General features: G+C 33.8%; 1 protein-coding gene across 5 annotated transcripts; it reads left to right on the top strand.

The window, feature by feature from the left end:
• Positions 1-2,979: 2,979 nt before the first annotated feature.
• LOC147385417 (putative axial regulator YABBY 2) lies at positions 2,980-9,302 on the top strand. 5 transcript variants are annotated; one of them, XM_086423043.1, is made up of 6 exons: positions 2,980-3,484; positions 5,231-5,350; positions 5,879-6,005; positions 6,780-6,831; positions 6,991-7,066; positions 8,183-8,931. In XM_086423043.1, the coding sequence occupies exons 1-6, from the start codon at positions 3,416-3,418 to the stop codon at positions 8,234-8,236; spliced, it is 498 nt and encodes a 165-aa protein (XP_086279169.1). In that variant the 5' UTR covers positions 2,980-3,415; the 3' UTR covers positions 8,237-8,931. The 5 variants fall into 5 exon arrangements, with proteins under 5 accessions (XP_086279169.1, XP_086279170.1, XP_086279166.1 ...); XM_086423044.1 differs by having other exon boundaries at positions 2,990-3,484; positions 6,783-6,831; positions 8,183-8,917; XM_086423040.1 differs by lacking the exon at positions 8,183-8,931 and adding an exon at positions 8,955-9,302 and having other exon boundaries at positions 2,991-3,484.
• Positions 9,303-14,911: the final 5,609 nt, after the last annotated feature.

Genomic DNA, 14,911 nt, shown 5'->3' with positions numbered 1-14,911 from the left:
ATTGATTCACATTTAAAAATAAAAAAAATTCCTATCATGTTTTAGATTTTGCTCAGCAACACGTGGAACTACTTGTTCTCTTAGAGCATGTTTGGTTGACAAAAGTTGAGGTGGAAGGTGGCCAGTCACAGGAATTACAATTCCTTTGTTTGGATCCTCCCTTCGCACGTCATTGCCTTACCTCTGAGAGCTGCAAAACTTTCTTTAAGTTCCAATTCGCCCCAAATAGGTGTCTCTCACACTCTCCCACCCTTGAGAAGTGTGACTCTCTCCACCATCAGCACCGCCACGGAATTAGGATCGTCACCATCACTATCACTATTGTATTTCTCTCACTCTTTTTGAAAGTCCGACTTTCATACAAAAATCAATTAATTTTAAAAACGTAAACTCATATATAATCTCTACATTAACACCATATTTAGATCTAAGACCTGATAGAAAGTAAAAGAAAACGTTGTTACCTATGTGAGATCAAACTGAACAAAAGATCAGATATGGTTCAATCTCCAAAGAATACACACCAAATCTTGGAGCTTTCATCTTCCTTGCTGTTTTGTAGCTCACTCTCTAGACCTTTTTCTTTTTATAAAAAGAAAAAGATAGATGTTGGGACTGCGTGGCTGTACTTCATATAAAAAGTAAGAAAACAAGTTGGAAGGGTGTGAGATGCTTTTTCAGTTTCAAAATTAATCACATTAATTTTTTCATGAAGTTCTATTAGTTGTAGATAGAGAATAAAATTTATTTTAAATCGAACCCCAAAGTTCAATGTATTATAGAGTGGCCCATTTCATGTCCTTTTACAAGTTAATCTATCCAACATACAATATCCCTTGAGGAGAAATTATGTTATTGCCTAACCCCTATAACTTCTGAAAAATACTTTTTGATAATTTTCAGTTGATTTTTAAAATTAGAAGATTTTTTACAACAAAAAAAATAATTTTATTTTAATGTTCTAATATGTTTTTCTTAAGAATTTGACACAATTTCTTTCAACAAATTCCATCGTTCGGATTTTAAGTGTTAAGTTGAAATTGGATAAAAAATTGAATTGGATATAAATTAAACACTTGTTAAGGTGGTGGATCTCTTGTAGGACATTTGGCATCACTCAAGAAGAATTCAATTATCTAAAATATCTATCATCTATCTACTTAGATATAGCATTAGTATTTTGTATATCAAACCCATCGACAAATATACATAGTGAGAATCAAACTCCTCCAGTTTAGGACAATTGTTATATGAGAGATTGCATTTTCCACCAGTAATATTTAATATGAAGTGAGTTTTCCCTTTAAATCCACATTGTAATCCATGTGCAAGTTCAAAATCAATCGATTTATTGACCAAAATAAGAAAACTCATCTGAAACAAACTGCATTTTTCAGTAATGTGAGTGAAATGCCGCCCACAATTATCAACATTACAGGTTTAAAAATAATTGGACTAACAGAAGTGCACAACCTAAGTAGTGCACCTATTTTCACATGCTATGGTGGGTAAAATCTTAGTGGCCATCAACCCTTCCTTTGCAATCTCCCAAATGATGCTGCACCAGGGGTCCTTGTAAGAACTCTCTAACGCTCAAGTTAGTAACAATTTTTGCAAGAGTCGTGCTGGGGGTGACACAGGATTTACTGTGATTCTCACAATTCTGACGTGGACATGCATATATAACCGTAGATGGTTTTACTCGTATCACGAGGAAATATATCTATGGTTATGTGTACATCTCACGTCAGACTTGTGAGAATCACAGTAAATACTTTTTCTCATTTCAGCATTTTCCTTTTTGCAAAGTAGTAATAAGAGCATGCAAAATTGCATACATTTGCCTAACTACTATTTTTCTTTCTAAACATAACTTCATAATTACGGATTTGGAGTCTTCCTCATGATACGTTGACAACAACTATTTTAACACATTTCTAAGGTGTAAAAGATTTCACCTTTGATTTTTGGAGGCAGATGCGTGGTTGCTTAAAAAACAAAGTACGCTTGGAGTCATATACTCTTGGAAATACATGGCCAATTTTTGCTAGGATTATAGGTTTGAATCTACTTGGCATTAAGGTAAAAGTGAATCACTTAAGTTAGGATTGGATTTCTAGGCCATTTTGGTAGTTCAACCATGAAATTCCCTTGTTTTAGTATGTCCAGAATTTGAGTATGTGACTTGTTCTACGAATTTAGCACTTTATTTTAATGAATTTAACACTATTTTGAAATCTAAATAAACAATTTTTTCAACACTTAAAATGGAGAGTTTTTAAGTTTTAACACTTTTTTTTTAGTTTAACAAACACCACCTTATATGGTATTACGACAATTGGATATGGGAATTATATTTTATCCAATCCTTATACTATTATTGATAGACCTTAAATCATTTCATCAAGTATCAAAATACCCATTCAACAACTTCGTTATAGTATATAATATAATTAAACAAGAATATGCAAAGAGTGATTCTATTATGAAAGATCAATAGAAATGGCTTTGCATGGGCATACACTTCTAAATTTTTTTTCCCTCTCTATTAACCTTTCATCAACTCGATTATCTGTCCTACATGAGAATTTTTTTGTGTACAATTAATTCGGAATTTATTAGAATCGCAAGACACCGCATGTATTGTAGGACTATACTAACGTGGGTATTTTTGTAAATTGAAGATGCTTTCAATACATTCCACATCCTATCACTTATGATTATTCCATTCAAATTATGTGAAATCCCAGATTTACTTTCGCTAAAAATAGATATCTCATATTTCCAATAAGACTACATTTCCGAATCATTATAAATCGAACATTTCCAAGTTTGTGACAAAGTTGCCTTAAAATTTCATAAAGTCTAGTCAACTCATCTGAGTTTCGAGGTGAGTTAACCGAGTTTAAAAACTATGGTAAGAAAGCCAAGGAGTAAGGATATTCTAGGGAATTAGTAACACAGAGTACAGACTTTCTCTCTCTCTCTCTCTCTCTCTAAACATTCTTCCCATTAATACCACTCGCCCCCCTCGTCCGCTAAGTGAGGCAGAAGAGGAAGACACTCCCATCCACAATTTCACTCAATCAATCATTCATCCCACCTTGTAAATCCGCTTAATTGCCAAAACCCAAAACCGCTTTCCACATCATAAAACCACTCTTCTTCTCTCTCTACCCTCCACCCCGGTTCCCCCTTCACCCGACCAAGCCCATCTCTTCTTCCTAATTTTTGTACCACTTTCATCCTCTACAACCCTATATAATCCAATTCCATCTTTCTCTCTCTCTCTCTAGCATAGGAACTTTTTCCTCTTTAATTCTCTCTCTTCTCATTATCTTTTTTTTCATTGCTCTTAGGCCTTCTACAACTAGGCTTGGATCTGGAAAAAAAAAACACATAATTCTCTGCAAAAATGTCACTGGATGTTGCAGCTGAACGCGTTTGCTATGTCCACTGCAACTTCTGCAACACCATTTTAGCGGTATAATATTGATACTCTATCTTCTTCTTTTTTTTCTTTTTAATTTCTTAACTTTAAGGACTTGCACCATGGCCCTAAGTTGCTAACCAATATTCAGATCTTACAATTGGGTGCTAGTAAAAGCTTCCTTATCCATGCAATCATGTTTATTTTCAACAATTTTTTGATATACAGCTTACTAGGTCTTAATTTCAAATACCCAGCACAAAAAAAGGTTTTAATCTTAAATTCTAATAGGATGAGAGATCTAAATTTCTAAATATTTGATAAGAAAACCAACACTTGCCCATCTTTTGAATTTTGAAATTACTAGTGTCACCTATGGCCTTGCAGATATAAAATTTTTATCATTTTTCTAATGGACCAATGAAATTGTATTAATTAATAAAAAAAATACTTACAAAGTATTGGAGGCATATATACCCCTAAATTTTTTTTATAAAAAAAAATTGGTTTGAGAATATATAAATTCAATTGTAACAAATTTATTCAAGGGATTATTTTTCACACCAACAGACATACTTAGGGTAATATACCAACAAAATCAGGTCTAAGTCTCCATGAACCAGACACAAATCTTGCTAATTCTTACTAGATCCCTGGAAAATCGGAAATGAAACTATGGGAAACATAAATTCAACATCATCCCCATATTCTTAGGCATGATCACTCAAACATGATCATGTGTTTGTGGGTTTCCAATTTCATGTTTTCAATGTCGTCAACATATAGAGGATTTGGATGGAGGGCTAGGGTTAGGTCTTAGGGTTCCAAACAAGTAAACGACTTGGAGCTTTTCAACAGTTAAACTTTAATTGACTTGCCCAGTGACTCACAAAAGTGTGTAATTGTTCCTCTTGTTTCCATTTATTTTATTTGTAATTTACTCATGTTGATGCTTTTTTTTTCCTTACTAACTTTCTACACTGTTTCTTTAGATTGATTTGATGTTCTTCATATGGGTTTGCTAATTCTATACAGTATGCAACATTTCTTTGTCGAATATTCTCAAAAAGAGCTGCAAAATTGGAGAAGATCGAAGTTAGCACAATTGCTTATCTTTCTTTTTCGACATAACAAGACTTTTTTGACAACCCATTTGAGCTCTCTCTCTCTCTCTCTCTCTCTCCTATCTCTTTTTGAGAAATCAGAACTGTGATTTTCATTCACAGACTGCAAGAAAGTTCAGATCTACTTCATGATCTCTCTCTCTCTCTCTCTTCATAGCCACGTTGGAGAGATGTCATTTTGGCCTCGGTGGTTTCCGTTCCAGTCACGTCGTTGTCCTCTCTTTCTCTCTTACCACTGTTTTCTATCTTTATTTTTAATGCTTTCGGTGTCGCAGGAAAGTCAGGCGCACTGAAGGGGAAGAGAATTAGCTGTTTTATTGTGGAGAGAAAGAGAGGACACTTTATGATAGTTATTACCTTGAGATACTAATTTCCTTACATAGAGAAAATATCAATGGTTTCAGCTTCAACAAACATCATCTCACTAACGACGTAAAAATTTCCGTCACATAGAATTTGAATACAAGAATAACGTTATAACGGCACCTGTGAGATTAATTAACGCGGTTCATCTCCAAGTCTGTCATCTTTATCCTTATTTAAAGCTTGTTTTTTAACATTAAAAAAAAAAAAACATATATTCCCTCCAAGTTAGCCAATCAACTGCAGACGTTTTTCAAACTTCTCATCAGAAACTACTGTTTTATTTTTTGTATTTTTTGTATTTTTTTTGTAGGTAAGCGTACCATGCACCAGTTTGTTGAATGTGGTTACAGTTGGATGTGGACATTGTGCTAATTTACTATCTGTGAATATGAAAGCTTTGGTACAAGCAAACCCTATTCAGAATCTTCAGGTATAATAAACTGTAAATGCTTTCTTCTTCTCTTTCTCTTTGATGGGTAAGAAAATATTTCATTTTTCTTCCTACAGGAGATCACAGCCAAACCAAGCCAAGCATTTTTTATGTTTAAGTGAAAAGAAGTAGAGAAATGACTGATGGAACTGATTTGAAATATTTATAATAATTTAGTTTTCGGCCGTTGATTACCAGACAAAGATATATGTTTTTTTTTTTTGTTGCCTGAAATGAGAAGAAAAAATTAATATGTTTCGGTTTGATTTGATGGGGTGAAATTATTTCATAGTATTTCATGTTTTACATTTTTATTTTCTTCTTTTCATGACTTATATGTTATTTTACATGCAAAAAGAAACAAGACTAATGGAGCTTCCTATCTTCTAAGTTATTAAGAAAGCATAAACTGTTATATGCAATCAAGAAGAAGAAGAAATTTACTGATAAAAAAAGAAGTATAAGAAAATAAGAATTTGTGTGTGTGTGTGTGTGTGATAGATTTCTCTAATTTTTGGTTGAGAAAAGTTGCAGAATCACAGCCCAAGCTCTGAAAATTCCAGCAACGAGTGTGGGTCTTCTTCCAAATGCAATAAGGTTTCAGAGATAGATTCTTTAGAGAATGAAGAACCTCCTAGAATGCTTCCTGTTCGCCGTGAGTCGCTCTCTCTCTCTCTCTCCAAACATTACTAATCTTCATAAACGTGCAGGAAAAGTACCCTATACTCCAAGCTAGGCGCCTATTTAAAAGTTTGAAAGTTTGAATTGCTAGGTCAAATTAGCCTCCATTTGGATTGAATGCAAGCAGGACCACCTTATCTTATCACTATGATTTTGAATAGAGTAGTGTTGGGGTGACACAAACGGAGACACAAAGGTGGCAAAATGATGTGGTGTCGAACACATTACCGTAGATGCTTTTCCGTGAGATGCGAGTAAAAAGTATCTACGGTTATGTGCGCGCCACCACATCATTTTTGTCACCTTTGTCTCTCCGTTGTGTCATTCCAGCATTTTCCTTTGGAATAACCATGATGACACATAGCATCCATTCTGGGGAACTTTTTTTTTAAATTAATTATGGAATACTACACACAAACACATAATTTCTCTTTTTACTAAGCAAGGCAATTGTGTTTATAATAAATTACAAATAGTACACCCCTTAATTTAGAAATCTAAGGATAAAAAATCTGCTACAAAGGCTCTCTTCATGATGGAAGTTTAATAGCATATATTTGAATCTTAGATTATACCAAATAACATGATTCGTTTAGCACACCCCAATTTTTAGGATAAGGCTTTGATGATGATAATGAAATGCGTCTGATGTAACTTAATGCCAAAGAACATGTTTTTTTAGTAGTTTGGAATATTTTATCTGTTAATCAATCAAGCTAACCCATTCTTTCTATTATCATGAATCAAGCAGCCCCAGAGAAGAGGCAACGTGTTCCTTCCGCATATAACAGATTTATCAAGTGAGTTTTCATAAATTTTAACATTTTTTTGCTTCACATACTAACTATAATTGGTTAGAATAATATCATAGATTGGTTTTGAAATGGGTATAAAACTGTGTTAGTTATCTTCTATAGAAAATTAAAGTAACTAGTCCTCTCTGCATCTTCTTTTTATAGGGAGGAGATCCAAAGGATAAAGGCTAGTAATCCCGATATTAGCCACCGGGAAGCTTTTAGTACTGCAGCGAAGAATGTGAGTTATATATAAAGTTATATAGCCAGAATAAATTAAACATTCTCATAAGTTACTCAAGGAATGCACAATGGACAAATTACTAACATTAATAAAAAATAATACAAAGAAGAATATGAGAGACAACAACAACAGCAAAGCCATATCCCAAATATTTGGGGTTGGCTAAATGAATCATGCTTCTTCATTCCACTTTGTACAAACCAAGTATTATGTTATTGAGAGTAAGTTCATATCCCTTTCACTACATCCAACCGTATTACTTTGGGCTGTCCTCTCTCTTTTAGGACCTTCAACTCCAATATTTCTAATAATGGGATTGTAATCAGCCTTTTTCGAACATGCCCAATCCCAAATCATCCTAGTCAACTTTCTCTTAATTTATCACCTATTGGAGCCATTCGTAAATTTTCCAAATGCATCCATTTCCAATTTTATCGTTCCTAGTCTTTCCCCCTCATCCATCTCAACATGAAAAATATAAGAGTGTAGATTAATCTAAAATAATCAATCATTGTGGATTGAAATATACTTTGCAAAAAATTGCTTTAATAATTAAGATGAAATGGTAATTTTTTCAATATAATCCAAATTACTTAATGTTATTTCCAATGGAACATGATGATAAAGCCCTATTTTTTTTATCATTCTAGAAAGTCCCTCTTAGTTGTAGTCCATGAGAATGTTCCATAGTCCATGAGGATGTGTGCTTTGCTTTTGCAAAGCCACCCATTTCTAACAAACATGCATAATTCTGTCAAGAGCTCAAAAGCATTCTCCCTTGTGTCAAAAAAATCACAATATTTCAAAGTAAGATAAATTTTCATTGTTTTCTCAATAGAATCCCTTTTTAGTGACTTTTCTTATGACACTAAACCTCAACTTATCACAATGGTGATTTAGAATATTTTTAAATAAAAAAACTAATTAATAAATTCCTTGTTTTTTTGTAGTACATGAAATTTTATAACTATCACTAATTGAAGAAACTTTGACACATCAAGTATGATGTTCCTAATTTACTCCTGGTCAAGTCTTCTTCATTTCCCCCCCCCCCCCCCTTTTTTTTTACCTTCACCCTTTTTAATTTGTTATAATTCATTTATATGATTGTAGGTCCTAGCTAGTTTCGCCAGCTCAATATTTGGGAATGGCAAGTCAAGAGGTTGATGGTTTTAATGTACCTAATTTACCATTTAAGTTTCAATAAAATTCTCAAGGTTGAAGTATCTCTAGTTATTCCTACATCAAAACTTTGTTAAGTCGCAATTTTTATTAAAGAGAGTTTTATACGAAATCTTATTATAATTACAATTTTTATTAGTTTCACAAAGGTGCATCAAGCCCTTGCCAACTACTATAACTTAATAAAAGATTTAAATGTAAGAATATCTACAGCTTCTTGCCTCCTTATTGGTAATTTGATTGAGGGCAACAAGAAGCCTAAAAGAAATCAAAATATGTTGCACGCTTGATCAAAATCACATCAGTCAGACCCTTTCATAAATACACACAATTTGGGGATACGATCATGAATCAACCAACAGATACATGTCATTTGATGAAGTATATCTCATTTCAACTTCAGTTTCCAAAAAGTTAGTAAATTATAGAATGACAAACTATTTCTTGGTTTGTGGATTCATCATTGTGCCTTTTCATTATTTACTTGTACTTAATTCAAGTATGTAAAAAAATTGAACTCTATTAGAAGTTGCAATTAATTGCTAGCACCATGTTTATGACTCAATTCAAAGAAATATAGAATAAAAAGGATTTTTTTTCTTTTCTTTTTTGAAGCACTATGTGTTTTTTAATAGATGTTGATGAATTTGTGTTACTGATAGAATCCAAATTACATTTGATTAACCCTGTTATTATTTTGCAGTGGGCACATTTTCCTCACATTCACTTTGGGCTAATGGTTGACGGCAACAAGCGAGTAAAAATGGATTAGGATTTTTCAGGGAAAGGATCCCAAAAGACTCAAGAATTCTATTATGATGATAGACATTGTAAGTGGAATCTAGTGTTTCTATATATCCCTAATGAACAAAGACTCAGGATCACGAAGCCCTTTTAGCCTAAGAGGGAGAAACTCCTGAACATTCCTAAATCTCTATTTCTTGCATTATCCTCTTCAGGTAAATTTTCCTTCAAGGGGATTGCATTTCTCTACAATTGTAATGAATTTAATTATATCTATGCCAAGACTTATCCTATTAGTCTGATACCACATTCAGCATTATAGAATCTCTTGTGATTGATTCATGACATGTGAATATGCATTCAAAGGACACATAATCATAAACCCATATTTTATTTCTATCAAAAGATTTTTCATAGGTTATGTGGATTTGGTTCTTTGTTACAAGAGACAATTTCTTTCAAAGAGGTACATTTAAAAGGAGTACTTCTAGGTCAAATGTTTAATCTCTAATGTGACATGGGTTACTTTTTCTCAACCCAAAGGTTCAAACTGCAAACACCACCAATCCCCCCTAGGCTTTAAGATACTCCTATGTGTGTGTGTGTGTGTGTGTGACTTTTTCTCAACCCAGAGGTTCCAACCAGCCATAAACCCTACCAATACCTCTTCGTGTTTATGATAGCTTCTCTGTGTGTGTAGGGGTGTGTGTGTGTGTGTGTGAGAGAGAGAGAGAGAGAGAGAGAGAGAGAGACGTGCCTGCATGTATGTAGTACGTAATGTCAAAGAAGTAGTAAGAGGTGCAGCTTTTGCTGCTCATCCGTCACTTCAGATGTCAGTACCTAAATGTCCCGATCAGACAAAGATTCTGAAATTAAACCATCAAAGACACGCATGTGCAATGCGCGTATTTCAATAAACCGTTGAAGAATGCGTGCGAGTGCGAGACGGAAAAGATAGATATATTAGAAAAAGAGCAGAAGCCCTAGATTTCCTTCTCACTCAGGAGAGCCACGTTGCACTGCCCCCATTAGAGCATCTCATCTCCAAATAATAGATATTAAATGATGAACAACAAGACTTCTCTTTATTACTCTTTAGCAGTTTGTTATAAGGGGGTCAATGGGTCTGTTCTAGGTTGGTTCCATTTATACACAGAACCCTAACCTAAATAAAATCTGGGTTCCGCTTCTTATTGATTTCAGTTTCGGGTATGAGATCTTTGGAACTAGAATCGACTTGCCAAATACCCAATACCCATCGGTTACCCATTAAGATGGATTATGTTCTTTTGATTAAGAAAAAAAATGAATATCCAATATACAATTATTTATTAATATAACAATTTAACTTGTAATCCTTCAATTGAAAATTAAGATCAACAATAACCTCTTCAAGTAAATCACACTTTTGAGAATATAATCGTAGAAAATCATAGTATGAACCATTTATTTGTCATTAAAATTATATAAAAATGTGAAAAATGAATGGGAGTATATGTAGACGAAAGTTAAAATTTAAAGACTTCACATTTTCTTTATATTTTAATTTTACTTCAACTGCATTTACTTTAAGATATTTAGTTGTAAGCATTTAACCAAAAAAGGATCGAATCTGTATTGGTAGACCCAAATTCAACCAATCAATTTTGGGTACATCGGGTAATTGGGTACTGTAGATGCAAGAAATTGCTCTACACTTTTCTTCTCTCTTAGCTCGGGCGGACCTGCAAACCAGCCCACTCCGACAATCAAGTTAGACAAATTGATCAGTATAATTTAGTTTTTCTTTTTGAGAGAAGAAGAAATCGACCCCCTTTTACCTATAGCTCTCTTCCTTTTATAGGCATTGATCTGGTTCGATTTCTGTGCCTTTGAGGTGACCTAGGGCAGTTAGCTCACTCCCTGACAAGTCAGCCGCAGGAGTTGTTACAACTGCCCTGCTACTTCTGGGATGACGTGAGTTGTTACCGCTGTCAATCAATTGTCGCATATGTCAGATCCGTACAACCGACCTATGCTGCCATTACCCGTACTACCTAACCTATCGGTGACTCGAGTCCGAGCTCAATCATCCATTGGCACCCGAGGAGTTCATCTACCGGGCTTACGTATCGGCTAATCCGAGCTCTGGAGATATTCCCGAGCTTAAAATCCTGCCACGTGTCCTTATTTCAGAATCTCCCCCACAGGTACCCATCGACATCCTTTGCTATAATCCTTCCTATCTAATTAAAAAGAGTGGTGATTATTCATTTAAGGGCGATACTTATTCAGTGCTCCAAAGGTGTACCTATCTAGGGCTATCCATTGATCATGTTCGTATCGAATCCATTTTGAATAGATAGAATAATGTCACTTCAATGAGACGTGAGCATCTTTCACAACTTTTTTTTTTTTTTCTTTTTAAACAAGCAGATTAGTGGCAAATAACTTAGCAAAAAAGAAAAGAGATTGCTGGCAAATAATTACTAGGCGAAAATGGGCTTGAAACCAAATTGCGGTATAAACAATAATCGACTTTAATCAACTTAGTAAGTCAGCACCTTCAACCTCCATAACTATGTTTCTTTTGAACCCTAAGAGGTATTAATATTTTGCTTTCTGGTATGTTTTTTATTAAACAATTTTTTTATATTTAAAAATATTATGTTCTATGTTTACAGTAAAATCCTTTTTTTTTCCATTAAAAAACCCAAATAGGAAACTTTTGGGGTTGTTTATGAAAGAAAATACTTAGGGGCGTGTTTGCCATCCTATTGAAAGTTTATGTTAATTTATGTAGGTACCAGCTTACTAAGTTTGTTAAAATCTAATGCATCAATGGGCTCAAGACCCACCATCACCTAGTAATTATTAATTTGCTTGATTATAAAAATAAAACAAAAAATTAAAAAAAGAAGGGTTTATATTATGTTTTTTTTTTTTTTTTTGAAATATCTCAATCAAATTAATGATATTAGTATGTTACTTATCACAAATAAGTCTACTTTTGCAGTACCTTGTTCCAATCAAAATTATTATTTGTATCTCTTATACTCTAAAGCTTTAAATATAATGTTTTTAGCTAAATTTGACCATTGTAGACTCATGTTGGAGAATCATGTGTCATGCATGGTTTTTAAACTTGATATCGTGTCTCATCTCGTTTAGCTCTGATACTGAGTCGTCTCGGATGAGTTTTCCGATACGTTTGAGACGTCTCATGAGATAACTCAAAAAATTGAACATGAGACGTAAGACTCGATCAGAAAATGATTTTGTGAGTTGGTCTCGTTCAGTTCTGATACCGAGTTAACTCTGGTGATATATCTCAGTCTCGAACGAGTTTAAAAACCATGGTGTCATATGGCCATTATTAATTTTTTAGCTTCAACTACCACTTTTATTATTCAACCGTATTATGTACATCGATCCATGTAAAGCAAATTAAGTCCCAATCCAACATAAATTAACAACGAGAAAATCTTAATTAAGGGCCATTCCTAAAGTTTGAAATGTGCAATACGTACTAATGGTTAATTTCAGCTATCTACATTTGGTTTATATATATTTTAATACATAAATGAAATTTAAACTATAATATAACATAATCCTCAACATAAGCGTATCGTTTTGAGATATGAACTAAATGGATGTTCTATATCTACAAATTAGGGTATTGGTGGAGGTCTTACAGCTACAAAAATCTTGGTGCCCCTTTGTGCATGGGGGACAAGTTAAAAAATTTATCAATAAAAATAAAATAAAGCATAAAAGCATAAATATCATCAAAAATAAAAATAAAATTCAAAACTGAGAAATAGCCAACAAGTGAATTACGATCCAGGATTTTGTCCTTTTCTTATATAATAACATACATTGCCTATATGGCACATTTTGATTGTACATTAAAACACATAGGGCTGTGTGCTATGTAAAAATACAGCTTATTTAGGAGTTGAACGTGTTTTAAACACCAACCAAATGATTTGTAGCGAGAAAGATTGACATTAAGACTCGAAAAGCTAGATCTTAAATAACAATTATTCCCTTATTTAATAAACTTAATACTTTGTATTCAGTACTCTTTAATTTGTGTGGTGGGCCTTAACGACAACCGTTTGGCCGAGTTGACGGTAACACTACAAAGGTTAATGAATTTGAAATGTCAAATCAAAGTAGTTGTGACAATAGTATCTCTCTATATTATATATTTATATGTAATATAAAGAGACGGAGAGAAAGAGAAGAGATTATTAGTCGGTCAGATTCAGTCACTGAGACGAGCCATCTTTCTCTTTCTCATACACTGTCGTGTCTTTTGTTACATGTCTCTGTTATGTCAGACATACTCAATAATAAGCAAGAAAAAAAAGTAAACCCCTCACCAACCATATTATTATATTATAGAACAAACCTTTTCAGTTTTATCTTCTAAAAGTATACTAAACCATCAATCAAATCAAAATCAAGATCAAAAGCCTTTTGATCTCCTGATTGAATTGACCTATGACTTAAAATAGCATTCTTTTTTTCTTTTCTATATGATTCAAAACACTACCTCTTTTGTTAATCATCAAATCACATTTGGAAAAGAGATTACAGTGCGGCAAAAATGGTGTGGTCCGTGGCCCTAACCCTAGCCGTGTCCACTATGGCAGACCCTCTCAGTGGGGTAAAGGGCCAAAATCCCAGCTTTAGCTCATTTTTTATTCTACTCTTGATGTGATGGATCATACTCGAACGATCATTGTCAACACCAACATGTTTTAATAAAGAATTGACTTAAAATAATATGGTTATCCAGCCTTCCAGAAAATATATATATATCGACTTTATGTAACGAAAACTTTGTAAGATTGGTCGTTAAGATTAAAATATATATATATATATATATATATATATATGGGAAATGTTCAGCACCCTAAGTTTTACCACACACTTTAACAAACGTTTTTTGTCCTACATGGGTTAGAAGTTTTGGAATGAGCTGATTTTTGGTGAGGATGATCTCTATGATTAGAAGATCATCCTCCCCAAAAATCAGCCCATTTCGAAATGTTTAGCCCCATGTTTACACGTTGAAAAATCGTGGACCGTCCATTTTTTGTAAATCAATTTTGATGGGGTTAGAAGTTTTGGAATGAACTGATTTTTGGTGAGGATGATCTCCTCATCATAGAGATCATCCTCACCAAAAATCAGCTCATTCCGAAACTTCTAACCCATGTAAGACAAAACGCGTTTGTTAAAGTGTGTGGTAAAACTTAGGATGCCGAACGGGACCCTATATGGGAAATGTTCAGCACCCTAAGTTTTACCACACACTTTAACAAACGTTTTTTGTCCTACATGGGTTAGAAGTTTTGGAATAAGTTGATTTTTGGTGAGGATGATCTCTATGATTAGAAGATCATCCTCCCCAAAAATCAGCCCATTCCGAAATGTTTAGCCCCATGTTTACACGTTGAAAAATCGTGGACCGTCCATTTTTTGTAAATCAATTTTGATGGGGTTAGAAGTTTTGGAATGAGCTGATTTTTGGTGAGGATGATCTCCTCACCATAGAGATCATCCTCACCAAAAATCAGCTCATTCCGAAACTTCTAACCCATGTAAGACAAAACGTGTTTGTTAAAGTGTGTGGTAAAACTAAGGGTGGCGAACGGGACCCATATATATATATATATATATATATATATATATATATATATAATATATCGACTTTATGTAACGAAAACTTTGTAAGATTGGTGGCTAAGGTTTGTTCCAAGTTATTGTATAATTAGATCGTATGAGCCCCACAAGTGGTACAGTTTGGGTTGCATCATCAAGATAACTGCAGATGCCCTTGTTTTTCAGGGTGGATCACCCATGGGACACTCTTTTCAAAGTATGTTACCGTCATTACTCATTAATTGGATTTTATCTTTCTAC

This window comes from Akebia trifoliata, chromosome 14 (genome assembly GCF_017979445.1).
Source record: "Akebia trifoliata isolate Shusen 1 chromosome 14, ASM1797944v1, whole genome shotgun sequence".
NCBI classification, from domain to species: Eukaryota; Viridiplantae; Streptophyta; class Magnoliopsida; order Ranunculales; family Lardizabalaceae; genus Akebia; species Akebia trifoliata.
This window is presented reverse-complemented; position numbering and strand designations above follow the sequence as displayed.

What these genes read in the sequence shown, in the direction of transcription:
- LOC147385417 (XM_086423040.1), top strand. Translation starts at nt 3,416, where the DNA reads ATGTCACTGGATGTTGCAGCTGAACGCGTTTGCTATGTCCACTGCAAC. An exon ending in ACCCTATTCAGAATCTTCAG is followed by an intron (nt 5,351 to 5,878) that starts GTATAATAAACT and finishes GGTTGAGAAAAG; the next exon opens with TTGCAGAATCACAGCCCAAG. An exon ending in TTAGTACTGCAGCGAAGAAT is followed by an intron (nt 7,067 to 8,954) that starts GTGAGTTATATA and finishes ATTATTTTGCAG; the next exon opens with TGGGCACATTTTCCTCACAT.